The 23,581-nt window shown below is 36.4% G+C and overlaps 1 protein-coding gene across 1 annotated transcript in view; it reads left to right on the forward strand.

Annotated features, from left to right (window-relative positions):
* The window catches only part of LOC100367081 (rho guanine nucleotide exchange factor 28-like), a 144,590-nt gene that overhangs the window by 94,358 nt on the left and 26,651 nt on the right, over nucleotides 1-23,581 (forward strand). Inside the window, exons 12-15 of the mRNA XM_085506827.1 lie at nucleotides 585-697; nucleotides 11,390-11,499; nucleotides 21,132-21,258; nucleotides 23,243-23,294. Coding sequence (XP_085362953.1) covers nucleotides 585-697; nucleotides 11,390-11,499; nucleotides 21,132-21,258; nucleotides 23,243-23,294 — 402 coding nt within the window. The remainder of the gene's footprint in view (nucleotides 1-584; nucleotides 698-11,389; nucleotides 11,500-21,131; nucleotides 21,259-23,242; nucleotides 23,295-23,581) is intronic.

Consider the following 23,581-nt stretch of genomic DNA (forward strand, 5'->3'; position numbering starts at 1 on the left):
AACAGCAATCTTTCAAACTTGATAATTGAACACACTGACACTACGATGCACATCATATTGTTTTTTGGATCTGATTCCAAATGACTGATTTTGTTTTAACAAAATGCTGTTCCATAATTGTATCTTTTGAATAATCACATTGAACACTGTATCTTATGTAACACACATTGACATTCCCTTGACAACCACTTTTACCATGGTTGGAACCAAGCATAAATACAGCAGTATTATTAAAATAGTACATACAATTTCCTTTTAGCTCCGCTGTTGACTTTGTCGAGCAGAGCTTATCATATGAGTGATTGCCCGTTGTCCGTGTCAACTTTTAATTTTTTTGACTTCTTCTTGGAAACTACAAGTCTGAATGCTTTGATACTTGGTATATATGTACCTTGGGTAGACCTCTCTTAGATTTGTTCATTTTGTGATGATATCTTCAATTCTCTAATTTTAATGATTATTTTTTGTCTTTTTTGGTACTGTAATAATTGGTTAATTACAAAAATTGTTTGTATATGTGATTTGTGGTAGACCTTTGATCTGAAACACCATTCTGTCAACTTACTGTCTCTGTATCTCTATAGTTTCAGTCTGAGCAGCCTTGATGGTATAGATGACAGTGATAGTGATGAACAGTTTGTGGATGCAGCTGATGAAATACCACCAACACCCACAAGTCCTGCTTTACCCGGACCAGGTAATTTTTCTTCCTCATTTATGTCATGAGTATCTCTCATTTGATTGTTGTGGGTATCATCTGATTGTTGTGGGTTTCATTTGATTGTTGTGGGTATCATTTGATTGTTGTGGGTATCATCTCACTGCTGTGGGTATCATTTCATTGCTGTGTGTATCATCTTGTTGCTGTGGGTATCATCTCACTGTGGGTTTCATCTTATTGCTGTGGGTATCATTTCACTGCTGTGGGTTTCATCTCATTGCTGTGGGTATCATTTCACTTCTGTGGGTATCATCTCACTACTGCGGGTATCATCTCACTGCTGCGGGTATCATCTCACTGCTGTGGGTATCATCTCGCTGCTGTGGGTATCATCTCACTGCTGTGGGTATCATCTCACTGCTGTGGGTATCATCTCACTGCTGTAGGTATCATCTCACTGCTGTGGGTATCATCTCACTGCTGTGGGTATCATCTCACTGCTGCGGGTATCATCTCACTGCTGTGGGTATCATCTCACTGCTGTGGGTATCATCTCACTGCTGTGGGTATCATCTCACTGCTGTGGGTATCATTTCACTTCTGTGGGTATCATCTCACTGCTGTGGGTATCATCTCATTGCTGTGGGTATCATCTCACTACTGCGGGTATCATCTCACTGCTGCGGGTATCATCTCACTGCTGTGGGTATCATCTCGCTGCTGTGGGTATCATCTCACTGCTGTGGGTATCATCTCACTGCTGTGGGTATCATCTCACTGCTGTAGGTATCATCTCACTGCTGTGGGTATCATCTCACTGCTGTGGGTATCATCTCACTGCTGCGGGTATCATCTCACTGCTGTGGGTATCATCTCACTGCTGTGGGTATCATCTCACTGCTGTGGGTATCATCTCACTGCTGTGGGTATCATTTCACTTCTGTGGGTATCATCTCACTGCTGTGGGTATCATCTCATTGCTGTGGGTATCTCACTGCTGTGGGTATCATCTCACTGCTGTGGGTATCATCTCACTGCTGTGGGTATCATCTCACTGCTGTGGGTATCATCTCACTGCTGTGGGTATCATCTCACTGCTGTGGGTATCATTTCACTTCTGTGGGTATCATCTCACTGCTGCGGGTATCATCTCACTGCTGCGGGTATCATCTCACTGCTGTGGGTATCATCTCACTGCTGTGGGTATCATCTCACTGCTGTGGGTATCATCTCACTGCTGTGGGTATCATCTCACTGCTGTGGGTATCATCTCATTGATGTGGGTATCATCTCACTGCTGTGGGTATCATCTCACTGCTGTGGGTATCATCTCACTGCTGTGGGTATCATCTCACTGCTGCGGGTATCATCTCACTGCTGTGGGTATCATTTCACTGCTGTGGGTATCATCTCATTGCTGTGGGTATCATTTCACTTCTGTGGGTATCATCTCACTGCTGTGGGTATCATCTCATTGCTGTGGGTATCATTTCACTTCTGTGGGTATCATCTCACTGCTGTGGGTATCATCTCACTGCTGTGGGTATCATCTCACTGCTGTGGGTATCATCTCACTGCTGTGGGTATCATCTCACTGCTGTAGGTATCATCTCACTGCTGCGGGTATCATCTCACTGCTGCGGGTATCATCTCACTGCTGCGGGTATCATCTCACTGCTGCGGGTATCATCTCACTGCTGCGGGTATCATCTCATTACTGTGGGCATCATCTCATTGCTGTGGGTATCATCTCACTGCTGCGGGTATCATCTCACTGCTGCGGGTATCATCTCATTACTGTGGGCATCATCTCATTGCTGTGGGCATCATCTCATTGCTGTGGGCTTCATCTCATTGCTGTGGGTATCATTTCACTGCTGTGGGTATCATCTGATTGCTGTGGGTGTTTCGGGTTTCTGTGGGTATCTTCTGATTGCTGTGGATATAATCTCTTTGCTGTGGGTATCATATGATTGCTGTGGGTATTATATGATTGCTGTGGGTATTATATGATTGCTGTGGGTATCTTCTGATTGCTGTGGGTATCTTCTGATTGCTGTGGGTATCATCTCACTGCTGTAGGTATCATCTCTTTGTTGTGGGTATCATCTCACTGCTGTGGTATCATTTCACTGCTGTGGGTATCATCTAGTTGCTGTGGGTATCATCTAGTTGCTGTGGGTATCATCTCGTTGCTGTGGGTATCATCTCGTTGCTAGAGGTTTCATCTCATTGATGTGGGTATCATTTCACTGCTGTGGGTTTCATCTCATTGCTGTGGGTATCATTTCACTGCTGTGGGTATCATCTTGTTGCTGTGGGTATCATCTCGTTGCTGTGGGTATCATCTCGTTGCTAGAGGTTTCATCTCATTGATGTGGGTATCATCTCATTGCTGTGGGTATCATCTCGTTGCTGTGGGTATCATCTCGTTGCTGTGGGTATCATCTGTTACTGTATCTTCACACTTTTTTGTAAAAGTAAGATTTCTACACCAACCTATACACTTGCTACTGCTTTTGACCAATATTTGTTTTTATGGCCACTTACCTTGCATAATATAATTATAATATTTTGAAGTTATGTCCTTGGCAATATCTCTTTCAATTTGGACCTTGAAACACAATATGAATTGAGTGTGAAAACATGACACCAGACCTGTCTGCAGTTAATATGAGTTGAGATATCACTGTGGTACCCCATACCATCTTATTTAATTACATTTGCTTACTATTTTGGTCGTCCAGGGATTGATGTAGCCTGCTGGGGTATTTTTAGTTGCCTGTCGTCAATAAGCACATATTCATACGCTGTCTGTGTTCCACCTTCACATCACAATATGGATTAAGGGGTGAACAATGAGGATTAAATCGGGAACTTGGGGACATAGTACGGCTCAACATGTGATAATAATATGCCAGGGACATTTAAACGACAGGCCTCAAAAGTGTGGCAAAGTGTCAGGAGTATAGGTCATCTGAGAAGTCATTCAACCTGTAGTCCTGTACAGGAAGAGGACTGTCATGGTCAGTCGATTTATTAAAACTCTGGTTTGTCATAAATGATTTGTTTACTTCTAATTAGCGCTGTCAGTGTGGGCAGCAGTTAAAATGTAACTTCAAAATTGTTTATTCTTGGAGGTATGCCATGTCATTGAAATGATTACATTTGTTATTGTTATTTATTTTCTATTTTTTGAAAAACATTTCTGTTATAAAACAATAATTAAAATAATAACAATAACAGTCCTAGTATGGTAAAACCGGATGATTGATGTTCATATTTTGTTTTTCATTGTGTAGCCTAATTTTCATCAAACAATAATTACTATATTTATTAATAGAACTATACTAAATGCTTCTTTATATAATGTAGTGGTCTGTTTTTTTTTTTTTTATTTCTATTTTTAGATTACAAAGTGAATTAATCTAGCTACTTTATAAAGGTTTGCTGAAGATTGATTCATTTTTATAGGCAATATTAGTGTGTACAATAATTTTATTTAAATGGGTCAGTTGTGTGCGGTTTGTTAAAAGTGTTGGAGTTAGAGTTTGCACTATCTGTATTTATATAGCACGTACAATTGTACCATGGCTTTGTATGTTTGTTTCTATGCTGTGTCAGATAAGGGTGCAATTGATATGTCAACATGATCATTAATTCTTTGTAAAATGCTGCAGGCTGAATATACAAAGATAGTGTGTAGAACCATGCTATGGTTTACTAATGAGGTGTAATGATGAAAAGATGATATGGCAAAGTCATGTACATGGTAAATTCTGACAACATACTCTTCATAAATCAGAATTTGGTGATAATGCCCCATGGTTCAATTATGAGAATAACTGGTTATACCTTGTTGGGTTTTGTGACAAAATGGCTGCCAGTCAGCCACCATCTCTCAGAATTGCTGGACTAATTCAGTGCAAACTGGTACTAACGTGACTAGAAATAGTTATTTTGCTTAACTTAAATGTGATACAAAATGTCTAAACATAAATTGCTGTTACATCATTTTATTTACGCCATCTAATACTTAGAGCTTACTTGTGGCTTATAACAGAGTTATATTTTAGAACATGTAGCACAATAAAAATATCAATATTGTTTTGTGCAATTGTGTTGACCCGGAGTATGAAAATAAGCATGGAAAATATCAGTGTTATACCATGAGAGCAGCGAATAGCCCTGAAGGAGAGCACACTGCGCCCACTTTGAACATGTTGTCGTGATTGTTTAATATTTTGATTACTGTCGAATGATTTGCTTTGCTGCAATACTGATTCAAAATATATCTAAAAATAGTGAATGCTTAGTATTTCCTGATATCTTAGTACTTCTATGTATGAGTATTAGTAGTAAATTTGAATCTATAATGTTAAGTTAAAGGGCGGTGCATGTGTGACAAATGCGCTCTTCTAATAGAAATCACAAGTATGAGTTATGACCTGAGCATGACTTGCACTAATTACCACCTTGCACTAATTACCACCTTGCACTAATTACCACCTTGCACTAATTACAACCGGTGACTCCTTCGATACTTTCCAATCATCTAATTACAATTTGGTAACGTCTCAGTTTGTACTTGTATATATGTGGAACAGTCAAAGTCGCCATCTTTGTTTATATGAGACCCATATATATCACGCATGCATGATACAGATGCAGATGGCTAGATTCAGACTAACCATGTTGTAATACAAATTATGAAAATGCTTTGTATGTTATATAATATATACATTGTTCATAATAATAATAACTTTATTGAAATAATTCATTTTGAGTTGAACATAGTCAAATCTCAATACATAATACATAAACAAGAAAAACATCCTAAAATGGTTTAACAAAAGGTCTTGGAAGAATCAGGGAATTGATAATTACTGTATCACATTACCATACTTTCTTTTATAAAAATACCAAGCTGTATCAATTAGGAAGTGTTGCCCATAATGTATTTACATTTTGACTCTACATCCATCAAATGAAAATTAACAGTTTTATTTCTAATTGAGTCATATAATTTGCTCCTAATTGTAATATGTTGTGGGCATTTAATAACATAATGGAATTCATCCTCAATTGAATCTACCTGTATGTTGCATCTTGTACAGATCCTATGTTCAACTTTACCCTTTGGCCTTATATGCCTGCCTTTCTCAAACATTAAGGGATGGTCACTTATTCTTAGTTTGCAAATTCTTATTCCACCATCCTTAATATTAGGTACTCCTACATTTTAAATTTTGTTTTGAATAATTTGTATGTTCTTAGTTTATTCTGTCCTCTGTTCTATCTGTATTTATTCTGTCCTCTGTTCTATCTGTATTTATTCTGTCCTCTGTTCTATCTGTATTTATTCTGTCCTCTGTTCTATCTGTATTTATTCTGTCTTCTGTTCTATCTGTATTTATTCTGGCCTCTGTTCTATCTATATTTATTCTGTCTTCTGTTCTATCTGTATTTATTCTGTCCTCTGTTCTATCTGTATTTATACTCATGCTCATATGTTATTGATAATGATTCGTTCTAACCACTCAAGTGAGAATATCTTTTTACCCTAAATCACAAATGAGATGGGTACTCCCCGCCCCCACCTTTCAAATTAAAAGAAAGGTTCCCCCCCCCCCCAATTAGGTCTTTACAATTGAATGGACTTTAAGATTGACACATGTTTATTTAGGTGTATATTACATCTCTGTCCTGCTTTTCACAAGATTTCCAATATTATTGTAATTATTAATTTAATAGCTAGACAGAATATCTGAGTTCACTTAATCATTTATTCTGTCTGAATTATTGCTAGATAGTGCTTCCTTGTTCTGATCAGGCCTGAAATGGTTCACTCTCATTCTTGTTTACTTACGCAATAGAATTACAACAATGCTCACTCATTCTACTGAGGTCAGATGTGTAAAAGTAAAATTCATGTGTATTGTAAAATATTTCATTATGTTTCATTCTTTTACTATATATTATATACTTCTTTCATCATGTTTTATTTTAATACTATACACCTTGTTTCCTTACGTTCTATTTTAATGTTTCATTGTATTTTATTTTATTCTATTTCCATAGCTATTCTTGATTCTCATATTAATAAACCTTCTTCATAACATATTTATAAATTCCCCTCTAAAATATGTAGCTACAACCCCCATAAAATAATGTAATATCCCTGATGTAAATGTCACTGCTTTAAATGGCTGCCAGTTATTTTGCCCACGTTACCTGATACTATTCCTCTCCATGCTAGTTTGCATGATTAATTAACAGAGATTTGTTTCATTTTGCGACCTCACTGATGTAGTGTAAGGCTGTGCTCCTGTATGTGATGATATCTCATACATGGATCTTGGTGAACTCAACGTTGTAGTCAAAGATTCAATGTGATGATGTCTCATACATGGATTGGATCTCAATGGATATACTTAGCATTGCATCGGTTGCATTTCTACTTATTTTGGTAGTGTCTGTGTTAGCTTATCAGATCATGATGGTGCATACTACCACACTGACTGGCCTTGGTAATGTATAGTGTTATGTAATCGCTTCTTAGTTAGCTAGCAGTGTGTCTGCAGGCTATACATGTTTTCATGATTCCATGATTATGAAGAAGCTTTATTCATTAGTGACTCTCCTTTCATATTTAAATGTATACCCAAAAGACTGTAACTATGGAAACAGAGTAAATTTGATGTCAGAGCAGTTTTGAATTGGACATTTGTTTAGTTATTTTTTTCTTCAGTGAAAGCATGGTCGGTGTGCAAACTGATGGCAGCCATATACTGCATCATTGTTTGTTTTATGTAACTACTACTATTGTTATGCAAATAACTGCAACAGTTGGAATGTATAATTTTTTTTTACAATACTAAATGTCAATTAAATGGTCAGTGTTATACCAGTTACTTTCATTATCAAGACATTTACTTTAGTTCTTAAATTATTTGTGGACTGTGCTATTGTGTTATGTACCTAACTAATATTGGACAGGGGATGTATTCATTGAAATTAACTAAATTATTCCAAGATCATTAATTCGTTTAAAATTGCATTGATGTTTATTTTTCCATTGAAACTAAAATGGTATTTCTTCTATTAATAGCGAATGTACTTCCGTAAATTATATTGAACAGAAGTTTCGGTCACAGACGTTTTAGCCACACCTGTGTTTTATATATTATTGATTGAGTTCTCGCAGATATATATTATTTATGTTCATTAAAGTGAAAGAGTCGCGACAAACAGCCATAACGTGTTGTTGTTTACAAACAAGTATCTAATCATACGTTGTTATCACTGATTGGGACTCAATTCTCGTGCATGCATATGTGATGACATATTTACTAATATTCATACATCGTAATCAATTGTATTTATTTATTTACTAATAACTATGTACAAGAATGGCGTATTTCTATTTTAGTTTTAACTCGTACACTGCAAGCATGGCATATTTTTACTTGTACATGTACCTTGTACCTTGCAGCACAAGTGTGACATGAAACTAAATAAGTAGAAATGTGCTGTGTTTGCAACGTATGAGTTTTAAGTAATTAAATAGAAATACAGCGTACAAAACTGTACTTGCAAAGTACAAAATAAAAGCAAATATATATAATCTCATGAACTCACTTTATAGTAAGATATAAAACATGTGTGTAGTAGAAACTTTTATGCGCAAAACATCCTACACTTGTAAATTATAGAGTTGCATTTATTTGGGACATCTGACTGATAAATATAATGTATAGAAAATTGTAGTATGTAATCGTAGCTGCTAGTAACTATTCAATATAACTAGAAAATTGTGGTAAATAGTGGTAGCTGCTAGTAACTATTCAATATAACTAGAAAATTGTGGTAAATAGTGGTAGCTGTTAGTAACTATTCAATAGAACTAGAAAATTGTGGTAAATAGTGGTAGCTGTTAGTAACTATTCAATATAACTAGAAAATTATGGTAAATAGTGGTAGCTGTTAGTAACTATTCAATATAACTAGAAAATTATGGTAAATAGTGGTAGCTGTTAGTAACTATTCAATATAACTAGAAAATTGTAGTATGTAATCGTAGCTGCTAGTAACTATTCAATATAACTAGAAAATTGTGGTAAATAGTGGTAGCTGCTAGTAACTATTCAATATAACTAGAAAATTGTGGTAAATAGTGGTAGCTGTTAGTAACTATTCAATATAACTAGACAATTGTGGTAAATAGTGGTAGCTGTTAGTAACTATTCAATAGAACTAGAAAATTGTGGTAAATAGTGGTAGCTGTTAGTAACTATTCAATATAACTAGAAAATTGTGGTAAATAGTGGTAGCTGTTAGTAACTATTCAATATAACTAGAAAATTGTGGTAAATAGTGGTAGCTGTTAGTAACTATTCAATATAACTAGAAAATTGTGGTAAATAGTGGTAGCTGTTAGTAACTATTCAATAGAACTAGAAAATTGTGGTAAATAGTGGTAGCTGTTAGTAACGATTCAATATAACTAGAAAATTATGGTAAATAGTGGTAGCTGTTAGTAACTATTCAATATAACTAGAAAATTATGGTAAATAGTGGTAGCTGTTAGTAACTATTCAATATAACTAGAAAATTGTGGTAAATAGTGGTAGTGTTAGTAACTATTCAATATAACTAGAAAATTGTGGTAAATAGTGGTAGCTGTTAGTAACTATTCAATAGAACTAGAAAATTGTGGTAAATAGTGGTAGCTGTTAGTAACTATTCAATAGAACTAGAAAATTGTGGTAAATAGTGGTAGCTGTTAGTAACTATTCAATATAACTAGAAAATTGTGGTAAATAGTGGTAGCTGTTAGTAACTATTCAATATAACTAGAAAATTGTGGTAAATAGTGGTAGCTGTTAGTAACTATTCAATAGAACTAGAAAATTGTGGTAAATAGTGGTAGCTGTTAGTAACTATTCAATAGAACTAGAAAATTGTGGTAAATAGTGGTAGCTGTTAGTAACTATTCAATATAACTAGAAAATTATGGTAAATAGTGGTAGCTGTTAGTAACTATTCAATATAACTAGAAAATTGTGGTAAATAGTGGTAGCTGTTAGTAACGATTCAATAGAACTAGAAAATTGTGGTAAATAGTGGTAGCTTTTAGTAACTATTCAAAAGAACTAGAAAATTGTGGTAAATTATGGTAGCTGTTAGTAACTATTCAATATAACTAGAAAATTGTGGTAAATAGTGGTAGCTGTTAGTAACTATTCAATATAACTAGAAAATTGTGGTAAATAGTGGTAGCTGTTAGTAACTATTCAATAGAACTAGAAAATTGTGGTAAATAGTGGTAGCTGTTAGTAACGATTCAATAGAACTAGAAAATTGTGGTAAATAGTGGTAGCTTTTAGTAACTATTCAAAAGAACTAGAAAATTGTGGTAAATTATGGTAGCTGTTAGTAACTATTCAATATAACTAGAAAATTGTGGTAAATAATGGTAGCTGTTAGTAACTAAATATATATAGTTATATAACGTTTTGGTTTATGGCTCTTCACCAATGTAATATTTATTATGTAGCCTAAATGAGCAGTTGTAGCAGACGATATTAATCATTGATGAATGTAGATTTTTCCCCTAACCCAGCAAGTTGGGTCTTCAACTTTGACATTTGCAGTATTCAATTCATTGTACTGATTACATACTTACTCTGCAATTAATGTAACCATGATGTGTAGGTATGTTTACAATGCATAGTCACAGGAGTAATGTAAATATAGGTCAATTTAATCCAAAAATTAGTCTTACTATTTTTCTTATGGTAACAATAAATTGAAGAAGTAGGTGTTTACTTTTCATTTGTTAAAAGTGCATCTAGGTAAAGTCTGATTGATGGGAATTCGTATTCAATTATTTGTTTCAATAATGCTTAGTAATCCTTTGAAAGCCATTTTTTGTGTGCATATTTTCATGTATTATAACTTCCTTGTTAATTGTGATCCAAATGAACATAATTTGCTATGAAGCTTTATCAAAATTTGTAAAATTGCGCTGGTATATATTTTTTTTTTAGAGGCGACAAAAGTTTTCTTCGCTTGGCATTTGTATGAATACAATGTAATGGCTACATTTGTTGTGCTCATTTTTATACATTTAACACAAAATTATCATACATATAATACAACCTCTACAGGTCTTGTACTGCCGGCCCATTAAACTTTCATGTATGCAACAATTTGAAAATGAAGTCCCAAATTTGTATTTGTATCAATCCACTATTTGAAAACAACACGTTTTTGAGAAAATTCTAATCATAAATCTGAAGCTTGCTTTATTATGATATAAAACACTAGGAAATAAAAGCATGCCATTCTCAGCAAAAATAATGAAAATTGCGTTCGTGTGTGCCTATGTGACCCCTGCAGATGCCTATGTGACCCCGCAGATGCTGATGTGACCCCGCAGATGCCAACATGCCTTGGGTGCATGCACAATACCACGGGTGCCTACATGTATATGGCCCCTTGTGTGCATTAGGTACCTACATGATCCTGCTTCTTTATACAAATGTATATACTTTAATTGTTCAAAGCCTAACATGTGAAGTACAAATGTACATAAAAAAAAGAATGAAAATTTTTTTTTGGGTACAGTATCTTAGCAATACACCTGCATATTCCCAAACCGAGTGAGCAATTCAGACAATTCAGTAATAATTATTGTAAACATTTATTTTTCATATCTTGTAGAACCTGAACAACAGAGTACATCTGTAAGAGAAAAAAGTGAAGCGACTGTCAAATCTGATGATGATATCAATGTAAATGTTATGTCACCACAATGTGATGTTGAACTGAAGGTAAATATAGGCTATAATTAATGATAGATATATGCTACGTTCACACGACAGCGTTTTATCTGAGCCCTACGGCTTGAGCCATCAAAAATAGCCATGTATACGCATTCACTCGAGACGGCTCGAGCTAAGTTCAGCTTCACTAAACCCTTGGGGTTGAACTCCGATAGGGTTGAGCCCCGACATGGCCCGACCGTGTATACGCAGGGCCCAACTATCAGAGCCTGAATCACACCCTCAGTCGTCTTCTTCAAGTAACTTCTTATTTCAATTATGGCGAAGACAACATTGTTCGTAACTTCACACAATTTTGGGCTTGACGAAGAGGTACGCACCCTATCTATTTGGCAGAGTAAAGAAATACTGCAATAGATTGACAGATCACCGGGAAACAGAAAAATGGCGTACAAAATTAAAATAATATAATAAAAATTTGAACGAAGGGACTGAACTGTGAACAGTTCTAAAGAAAATTTAAGAAACTTTTTAAAGACACCAGATATAAAAATTGTAGAAGCGGTTATGGTAATGTGACGTGATCCTAGTAGGTTTAGATTGACAACTGTCACACATATCACAACAGTATAACAATAACTTAAGCGAATAGGCTGTAACACATTTTACATGTAGCTGCCGTGTTTCCTGTTTATTGGAGATAGTGGAACTAGTAGTTAAATCATAACACCAGTGCATTGTCTTTTCTACCTTCATGCTCAGACTCGTGATTGTTTCTTTTTTTGCCCCCGGCTCAACAGCATCGTGCCATGTAAAGAAACAATACAAGCACGACACCAGCATCATTTTCATCTATGTTTTTTTCATACTACATGTAATTATTTGAAGGCACTCTTTGGTTCGGCTCTGATCAAACTGAAACGAACTATGACAGATTTTGGCTCTCGTTAGTCTCTCGACCGTATGAACACATTGGAGATAGTCTCCTGTTAATCTGTGGGAGAAGGAGCAGCAGCAGTTCGGCTCTGGTAGAATGCTGCCGTGTGAACATAGCAATAGACAATTATAATTATTAATTTCATGTTAAATACATGGAAACAATATACATATACAACTATAATTAATACTATTCCTGTTGATTACATAGAAACAACAGACAGACAACAGAAATACCGTACTTATCCGAGCCCATGCCTGGGCAAACGCCCACCCCCCACTTTTGACACAATAAAGGAGTTGAGGTCATATCCGGGCACACGCCCAGGGGGTCTTTTTCTACACAAAAAAACTATTTTCTATTCGTTGACTGTGGTTGTATTAACAGTTGACTTTCTTGAAGACTGTCGTGATACTTATAAAAAATGTTAATTGCGAGTGAACGCAAAATAGCTGTGACAGCTTTCTGCCTTCAGGGCAGCGCGTTCTGAATCATAACAGTCAGCAAGTCTATAAAAATGTATATTAAAGCAGAAACGGTAGTTCTCTTTTTATTAGCTCCGCTGTCGACTTTGTCGAGCGGAGCTTATCATATGAGTGATTGTCCGCCGTCCGTGTCAATGTTTTACTTTTTCGACTTCTTCTTGAAAACTACAAGCCTGAATGCTTTGATACTTGGTGTATATGTACCTTGGGTAGACCTCTCTTAGGTTTGTTCATTTCATGTTGATATCTTCAATTCTCTAATTTTGGTGAATATTTTTGTCATTTTTGGTAAAAAGTGATATTTTCGACTTCTTGTTAAAAACCGCAAGTGCAATTGCTTTGATATTACATATATAGCTACTACATGTGGACCTCTCTCAGATTTGTTAGCTCCGCTGTCGACTTTGTCGAGCGGAGCTTATCATATGAGTGATTGTCCGTCTCCGTCGTCGTCGTCCGTGTCAATGTTTTACTTTTTCGACTTCTTCTTGAAAACTACAAGCCTGAATGCTTTGATACTTGGTGTATATGTACCTTGGGTAGACCTCTCTCAGATTTGTTCATTTCATGATGATATCTTCAATTCTCTAATTTTGGTGAATATTTTTGTCATTTTTAGTAAAAAGTGATATTTTCGACTTCTTGTTGAAAACCGCAAGTGCAATTGCTTTGATATTACATATATAGGTACTACATGTGGACCTCTCTCAGATTTGTTCATTTTGTAATGATATCTTTAATTCTCTAATTTTGGTGAATATTTTTGTCATTTTTGGTAAAAAGTGATATTTTCGACTTCTTGTTGAAAACCGCAAGTCTAATTGCTTTGATATTACATATATAAGTACTACATGTGGACCTCTCTCAGATTTGTTCATTTTGTAATGATATCTTCAATTCTCTAATTTTGGTGAATATTTTTGTAATTTTTGGTAAAAAGTGATATTTTCGACTTCTTGTTGAAAACCGCAAGTCCAATTGCTTTGATATTACATATATAGGTACTACATGTGGACCTCTCTCAGATTTGTTCATTTTGTAATGATATCTTTAATTCTCTAATTTTGGTGAATATTTTTGTAATTTTTGGTAAAAAGTGATATTTTCGACTTCTTGTTGAAAACCGCAAGTCCAATTGCTTTGATATTACATATATAGGTACTACATGTGGATCTCTCTCAGATTTGTTCATTTTGTAATGATATCTTTAATTCTCTAATTTCGGTGAATATTTTTGTAATTTTTGGTAAAAAGTGATATTTTCGACTTCTTGTTGAAAACCGCAAGTCCAATTGCTTTGATATTACATATATAGGTACTACATGTGGACCTCTCTCAGATTTGTTCATTTCATAATGATATCTTTAATTCTCTAATTTTGATGAATATTTTTGTAATTTTTGGTAAAAAGTGATATTTTCGACTTCTTGTTAAAAACCGCAAGTCCAATTGCTTTGATATATTATACATATAGGTACTACATGTGGACCTCTCTCAGATTTGTTCATTTTCTAATGATATCTTCTGTTCTTTAATTGCCATGTGCATTGTTAACAGCGGAGCTATCTCAGCCGACAGGCTGCTTGTTCATTTTGTAATGATATCTTTAATTCTCTAATTTTGGTGAATATTTTTGTCATTTTTGGTAAAAAGTGATATTTTCGACTTCTTGTTAAAAACCGCAAGTGCAATTGCTTTGATATTACATATATAGGTACTACATGTGGACCTCTCTCAGAATTGTTCATTTTGTAATGATATCTTTAATTCTCTAATTTTGGTGAATATTTTTATCATTTTTGGTAAAAAGTGATATTTTCGACTTCTTGTTAAAAACAATAGTTCAATTGCTTTGATATTACATATTTAGATACTACATGTAGACCTTTCTCAGATTTGTTCATTTCGTGATGATATCTTGGATTCTATAATTTTGGTGAATATTTTTGTCATATTTGGTAAAAAGTGATATTTTCGACTTCTTGTTAAAAACCAAAAGTTCAATTGCTTTGATATTACATATATAGATACTACATGTAGACCTTTCTCAGATTTGTTCATTTCGTGATGATATCTTCCATTCTCTAATTTTGGTGAATATTTTGGTCATTTTTGGTAGAAAGTGATATTTTCGACTTCTTGTTAAAAACTGTAAGTCCGATTGCTTTGATACTATACATATTGTTCATTTTCTGATGATGTCTTCAGTTCTTTAATTGAAATGTGCATTTCTAACAGCGGAGCTATCTCAGCCGATAGGCTGCTTGTTAAAATATGTCGTGGCCCTAAAAATGGCCGCCGTTTGATTTGTGCTTCCTTAGTAACTTAGAAACGATTCAGGCAAATCGTAAAAGGAGAGCCGCAAGTGTCGCACTCGATCGGCTTTAGCGCCGTCGACAATGAAACCAATGTTGCAATATTGTAGCAACCCGTACCTGGGAGAGTGGTTGAAATCATGTTATTTTGGCTTTATAAAATATTTTGTAGCAGCTTGCGAATCTATAACTGGGGTCAGCAATTTTGCAATGTCACGCCGAAGACTGCCAACTTTGTTACCATCTTTCATCACCGTCATGAAAACATTCTTCTGTCGTTGGATAAAAAAAAACTTCCTATTTCAAGTCCACCGCGATATCCATATAGTGAGACATTCCAACCGCCAGAACTTGCTGAATGATAACTTTCACCGTGATTAATAAGCGTTGAGTCTGATAAAAAAGCAATGTCACGATTTGACCTTTATGATGAAATACGAGTAGTGATGTTATTATTAGCCAATCAGTAAAGCAGATGCATAAAGGTCAAAGACGATTGCTAGACTGTAAACAAAAGCATCGTGTGTCAACGCAGCAGAGCGACCCCATTTTTCTTGTCTCTTTATTATGATTAGACATGAATGAAAAGTGCCAAGCTGACAGACTGCGAAATCCGTGGATTAAGAGTGCTAGGTCCAAATTGTGTGGGACGATATCGACGAACTTCAGGAATAAGTTGTAGGGATTTTGTTCGACGGCTACAGTGACGCCGACTTGGATTTTGAGGGTTTTGAGTTTGACGAAGATGCCATTGAACGTACAAATAAAGATCTGAAAAGTTTTTTTTCAAACAGCTATGAATTTTTAAAATTTTTACTGTGTAAATTCGTAAATTATTATTGATCTTGTATGACGGTTGATGCGTAATTTGTCAAGAGCAGAAATCATTTTACGCAGTTTAACCCCTGATATTTTAATTAGTTTTGAGTTCACGCGTGTTTGTCGGCGGTAAAATCCTAATTCAAATGTCGATTTTATTATTTCTGGTTTTTTGTCACATTATAAGCAATACATTATTTTTGTTCTACTTCTAGTTTTGCATATTGTTCATTTATTTCCGTTGCATGTTTTCATTTGCCGTTCTATTCCCTGCCGCAGTTCGATCGAACTGCGTGTTGCCAATTTTCGTGAATTTTTGTTTTTTTTGCCGGGGATCTCCTGGCAAACGCCCACCCCTTCTTTTTGGCAATTTTCCATGTTCAAGACCCTGGGCTTATACCCGGATAAATACGGTAAATGCTATCCCTATCTCTACTTTACAATTTTGTAATTATTATTCGATACATTACACCCAAAACACTTCTGATAATTAATGTGTCATAGTGTTTTGTTATAATCACAATTTATGAAATTTGTCAAGGATAATAATAATAACTGCATTCCTTATCTGTAATCTAACCTGTGTTACACCTATTCCTTAGTGACTATTTTTGGTATGGGAAAATATACACCATTCTTCCAGAATCTATTTCCTGAGTTATTGCAAGTACATCTTCAATAGAAGCACATACATTTATAATCCAAAAATTGTTTTGGCAGTTTAACTAAACCTTTGAAATATTACTTATTTTGAGTGCATGCCCTACTAATAGAGAAAATATGGTAAATACATTCTATTCCCAGTTTTCAAATAATTTCACTATATGAACATTGAGAAATTCAGTTCACAATTATATGGCTTCCAACATACATACAAACATTTGACATTTTTGACAAGTTTGTATTCATGTACATGATTAATACAGCTTATTTAATTAATATCTTATACTGTAAATTACTTTATTTTCGCGCATAGCCATAAAATGACTGTTTCACACAAAGCAGTTCGAAGATTTCCGGGGTACCGGAGTAACTCCCATTCATGCCTGAAATAAAGTTTTTTTGTTCGATTTGTCCCGTCGCGAGCGTGCGCCCTGTACTATAGTTTACATTCAATGAAACTGTGAATGTTTGACTATTGTTTCTAAATAAAGTGATAAAAAACATATGCGGTAAGTCTGTCTTGGTGCAATTTTTTACTGAGCAGGTGTTACTCGTTAACAGGTAGAAGATGATGATAAACCCGTTGATTTCCAGTAAAACCAAGCTGTGAAGTCTAACAGCTTGCCGATAAGATCAAACGAGTTTAGTCCATTTAAGCAGCAATATATTTCGTTCAAATGTCATTCTGATCCTGTGTTCAACAAACGTCATGTCTCTAGTTCGCTGGTTAAAGAAAGTTAGTTCACCTCGTACTCCTGGTCTGCCTTATCCAAATCTCTGTACAACAGAAGAAGATGCCACGTCAACTCAAGCTGCCAATGATCAAATCAATCAACCTAACCCCTCGAAAAAGAAAACAAGGCCAGTACAGTTTCTACAACGGTGAAACTTGAGCTAAAATAGTGAAATCTTCAATCGAAATTGGCGTAAGAAGACATCGAGGAAATTCAGCAAAGCATTGAAGATAAACTTGAACGAAAGCACAGTTCGAAGCATTAAATCAAACTTCCTGAAACTGCAGGCTGTTGCCAACCACGCAGATCAAGTTTCAACTTTGCCTAAAGGTCAGAGAGGTCAACCCCTGTTGCTCTTGACACATGGGTACAGAAAATGGATACGCGACGTGAGGTTAAATGGTGGGGTGATTAACAACAGAATCGTCATGGGTGCCTTTACTGGTATTGTAATGAAACTGGACTAAAGTAAACTGAAGCAGTTTGGAGGCCACATTGAAATCACCAGCTCATGGGCGAAATCATTACTCCAGCGCATGAACTTTGTGAGGCAGAAGGGCACAAAAGCATAAAAAAGTTGCCGATCGAATTTGAAGAAATAAGGGACGCATTCATTGGACGAGTAATTACTTTCTGAGAAGAGCATGAAATACCAGCAGAAATAAAATATAAACTGGGACCAAACTGGTGTTAGCATGCTACCAGGAGGAGAATGGACTCTCAAAGAAAGAGGAAACAAGCAGATTACGATTTCCGGTCTTGATGACAAACGACAAATCACGTCAGTGCTCGCTGTCTCAATGACGGGAAATTTGTTGGATCCACAAATTATTTATGCTGGAAAAACCAATCGATCCATCCCAATGTGAACTTCCCAGATGGATGGCTCGTGGATCACACAATGTCCCATTGGAGTACTGAAGAATCAATGCTGTGTTATGTCAAGAAAATTATTGTACCCTACGTCATAGACCAACGCGTGAAACTTGGGTTGCCGCTAGACCACAAAATACTTGCCTTGTTTGGTGTATTCAAAGCTCATAGTGGGGAAAAGCTTGTCAGTCTTTTAGCAGAAAATAATATCAAGGGGGTATTTATTCCAGCAGCTTGTACAGACATATTACACCTGCTAGATTTATCCGTAAATAAAGATTACAAAGAAGTCTTGAAATCATGTTTCAACTCCTAGTATGCCGAGAAGGTCATGGAAAGTATGAATGAAAACCAAGACACCAACAACGGTGTTCATATAGATACACGCTAAAACTGATCCATGCTCAGTGGCTTATCAAAACACAAACGCACTGAGGTGATCAAAGGTGGATTTGTGCATGTGTTGTTTTTTTGTATTGGACATTTACCATTTGTATTTTACCGTCGCCTCACCTAGCATTTGACATATTTAAAACGTCATGATGCATTTATTTATTTACTCGACATCACTTTTATTTATTGTGTATATACAATGTATATATTTAGTGCAATTGTAAATAAAGGCAATACTAATAGTGAATAAGTGTTCTCATGTTTAAGTTTATGCCGTAGTGTTTCAGACCATGCGTTTTGTTTGTATGCGTGAGCTCATTAATATTCATGTTAATGGTTAACTAAACTGTGTTACAGAGTTCTAAGGTCCTCATTGTATTTCTAGTTACAATGTACATGTTTTGATGACATTAAAATTGAGGGCAGTTGTGATGATTTGTTTTCTCAACATTATCCTATCATGTTTCTTTATTTCATCTGGTACAGTTCAAATAAACCAGGATGTAACTGATTAATCTCACAATGGTCAGTTGCCATGTCAACTCAAAATTTTTATTGTATTTTTGGATCAGGTCAACATAAGAATAGGAAGGTTAATAAATTATTCTATGTTTTATCACTTTAGCTACTTTTTCTTATTGAACCCGACGCAATGCAACCGACACAATGCTAAAACATAATATAGTGCATAGATATTTTGCATATTTAACAGTATTTGTCACAAACATAGGACATTGTGTTGACACTCTCTTTTAATAGCCTTACTGAAAGAGAATTTCCAATACAGAGATATGTCCCTTTAATGGCCATACAAGTGGACATGCCCAATACTGAAATGTGACTGTCCCTTTAATAGCTATAATTGTAGGCATGCCCAATACAGAGATTTGACTGTCCCTTTAATAGCTATAATTGTAGGCATGCCCAATACTGAAATGTGACTGCCCCTTTAATAGTCATAATTGTAGGCATGCCCAATACAGAGATTTGACTGTCCCTTTAATAGTCATAATTGTAGGCATGCCCAATACAGAGATTTGACTGTCCCTTTAATAGTCATAATTGTAGGCATGCCCAATACAGAGATGTGACTGTCCCTTTAATAGTCATAATTGTAGGCATGCCCAATACAGAGATTTGACTGTCCCTTTAATAGCTATAATTGTAGGCATGCCCAATACAGAGATGTGACTGTCTCTTTAATAGCTATAATTGTAAGCATGCCCAATACAGAGATTTGACTGTCCCTTTAATAGCTATAATTGTAGGCATGCCCAATACTGAAATGTAACTGCCCCTTTAATAGTCATAATTGTAGGCATGCCCAATACAGAGATTTGACTGTCCCTTTAATAGCTATAATTGTAGGCATGCCCAATACTGAAATGTAACTGCCCCTTTAATAGTCATAATTGTAGGCATGCCCAATACAGAGATTTGACTGTCCCTTTAATAGCTATAATTGTAGGCATGCCCAATACAGAGATTTGACTGTCCCTTTAATAGTAATAATTGTAGGCATGCTCAATACAGAGATTTGACTGTCCCTTTGATATCTCTAATTATAAGCATGCCCAATACAGAGATTTGACTGTCCCTTTAATAGTCATAATTGTTGGCATGCCCAATACAGAGATGTGACTGTCCCTTTGATAGCTATAATTGTAGGCATGCCCAATACAGAGATGTGACTGTCCCTTTAATAGCTATAATTGTAGGCATGCCCAATACAGAGATGTGACTGTCCCTTTAATAGCTATAATTGTAGGCATGCCCAATACAGAGATGTGACTGTCCCTTTAATAGCTATAATTGTAGGCATGCCCAATACAGATATGTGACTGTCCCTTTTAATAGCTATAATAGTAGGCATGCCCAATACAGAGATGTGACTGCCCCTCTAATGGCAATAATAGTGGTCAAAGACTGAGCATTGTCAAAGCTTATATTTTTACGAGTCCTCAACCATTGCTTAGGATGTACTTTGACTGATTTTGTTCAATGTAGGTACAAAGACAATTCATAATGGTATTTATATGTCCATTTGTTTCCACATGCCACCAATTATTTCTTTGGTGTGTCTGGTCTTTTTCATTCAAACATGGTGTTATCTGTACTCATGGTGGGCTATTGATGCACATCAGAACTGCAGAAATGCTAGGTGTAATAGTGTGAATATTTGTTGTGATCACATTCAATATCTATGTAGGTTTCTCTGCTAATATTTTAATGCATTTCATTCGCAACCAGTCCTACATGTGAACTGGGCAAATTCCATATGAATTGAAACTTACTGTTCCAGTGATACAATACAATAAAACATAATTTTATCCATTTTAATTTATTCATAATACCTAAAACCATGCATTTCTTTTTCAAAAACTGTGACGTTTATTTCTTGTTTCATTATTCTGTGGCACATATATATATCATATGGTTTGTAATATCTTGTATTTTGTAGGAACAGCTTGGGAGGCCACGTACCATGAGCCAAGGTGCAGAAGATGTTAATGATGCCTTTGTAGTTAAGCAACGAATCCGTGGAACTCTTTCAGTTGGTACATTACCAAGGTACCAAGGTACTATAGGTAAGAAAGCATGGATAAGAAGCAGTAATCTGCATGAAAACATTTAATTTGATATATATTGGTCTTGTGTTGATATTTTCTGTTCACTGGCTACAAATTTATAAGTTCCAATTTACATCAAAGATAGCGCAAGTCAATGTCAGGCCACCTTCGCATGTACAAAAAAGATCCAGTTAAAAAAAACTTAAACGAAGTCGCGAGTAAATATTGCACCACCTCACCCCCACCCCATAACAGTTACACAGGCCCCCTCTTTCCCTCACCTCAATATTTTTTTCATTGAAAAGCATTTATAGTTATATAATCTAATAATAATGATGTTATTATCTACTGAAGTTGCTGGTTGAATGTCTGTGATAAACTTGCAAAGTCTATATATTTGAAACCACATATGATCTTGGCAGCCTGTTGCTGTCTAAGTGTGCTAGCGGCAAGCTACTATCACATGGCCTAACATGCTGTCTAAGTGTGCTAGTGGCAAGCTACTATCACATGGCCTAACATGCTGTCTAAGTGTGCTAGCGGCAAGCTACTATCACATGGCCTAACATGCTGTCTAAGTGTGCTAGCGGCAAGCTACTATCACATGGTCTAACATGCTGTCTAAGTGTGCTAGCGGCAAGCTACTATCACATGGCCTAACATGCTGTCTAAGTGTGCTAGTGGCAAGCTACTATCACATGGCCTAACATGCTGTCTAAGTGTGCTAGCGGCAAGCTACTATCACATGGCCTAACATGCTGTCTAAGTGTGCTAGCGGCAAGCTACTATCACATGGCCTAACATGCTGTCTAAGTGTGCTAGTGGCAAGCTACTATCACATGGCCTAACATGGTGTCTAAGTGTGCTAGCGGCAAGCTACTATCACATGGCCTAACATGCTGTCTAAGTGTGCTAGCGGCAAGCTACTATCACATGGCCTAACATGCTGTCTAAGTGTGCTAGCGGCAAGCTACTATCACATGGCCTAACATGCTGTCTAAGTGTGCTAGTGGCAAGCTACTATCACATGGCCTAACATGGTGTCTAAGTGTGCTAGCGGCAAGCTACTATCACATGGCCTAACATGCTGTCTAAGTGTGCTAGCGGCAAGCTACTATCACATGGCCTAACATGCTGTCTAAGTGTGCTAGCGGCAAGCTACTATCACATGGCCCAACATGCTGTCTAAGTGTGCTAGCGGCAAGCTACTATCACATGGCCCAACATGCTGTCTAAGTGTGCTAGCGGCAAGCTACTATCACATGGCCTAACATGCTGTCTAAGTGTGCTAGCAGCAAGCTACTATCACATGGCCTATCATGCTGTCTAAGTGTGCTAGCGGCAAGCTACTATCACATGGCCTAACATGCTGTCTAAGTGTGCTAGCGGCAAGCTACTATCACATGGCCTAACATGCTGTCTAAGTGTGCTAGCGGCAAGCTACTATCACATGGCCTAACATGCTGTCTAAGTGTGCTAGCGGCAAGCTACTATCACATGGCCTAACATGCTGTCTAAGTGTGCTAGCGGCAAGCTACTATCACATGGCCTAACATGCTGTCTAAGTGTGCTAGCGGCAAGCTACTATCACATGGCCTAACATGCTGTCTAAGTGTGCTAGCGGCAAGCTACTATCACATGGCCTAACATGCTGTCTAAGTGTGCTAGCGGCAAGCTACTATCACATGGCCTAACATGCTGTCTAAGTGTGCTAGCGGCAAGCTACTATCACATGGCCTAACATGCTGTCTAAGTGTGCTAGCGGCAAGCTACTATCACATGGCCTAACATGCTGTCTAAGTGTGCTAGCGGCAAGCTACTATCACATGGCCTAACATGCTGTCTAAGTGTGCTAGCGGCAAGCTACTATCACATGGCCTAACATGCTGTCTAAGTGTGCTAGCGGCAAGCTACTATCACATGGCCTAACATGCTGTCTAAGCTGAGAGCTGACACATTTTTCCAAGCTCTAAAGGGCAGAGTTTTTGTTCTTATTTCTTAGATGCGAGACAAGACAGTGCATCATCCGACCTTGAAAGTAGAAAGGACAGGAGGTAATTAGGTGTGATCTAGAAATATACTATGATTAGTAGTAGATGCATGGATATATTTGTATCTAAACACTATTATGATAGCATTAGAGAGAATCCATGTTTGCACAGTTCTGCTTGGCATGAACAGACGCTACTCCATACTTCACTAAATCATTCTGTTCTATGCTCATTGCTCTAAAAGACTGAAGTGTCTTGCTGTCTCTGTAGAGGTCCATGAATATTCAATGTGTTATTGACCTGTGTCATGGAATCTGGTCGTAAGATCATTTATCTGTGGTGTGTTTTCC

The sequence above is a fragment of the Saccoglossus kowalevskii genome, chromosome 13, assembly GCF_978046115.1.
Source record: "Saccoglossus kowalevskii chromosome 13, keSacKowa6.1, whole genome shotgun sequence".
In the NCBI taxonomy this organism is placed as follows: domain Eukaryota; kingdom Metazoa; phylum Hemichordata; class Enteropneusta; family Harrimaniidae; genus Saccoglossus; species Saccoglossus kowalevskii.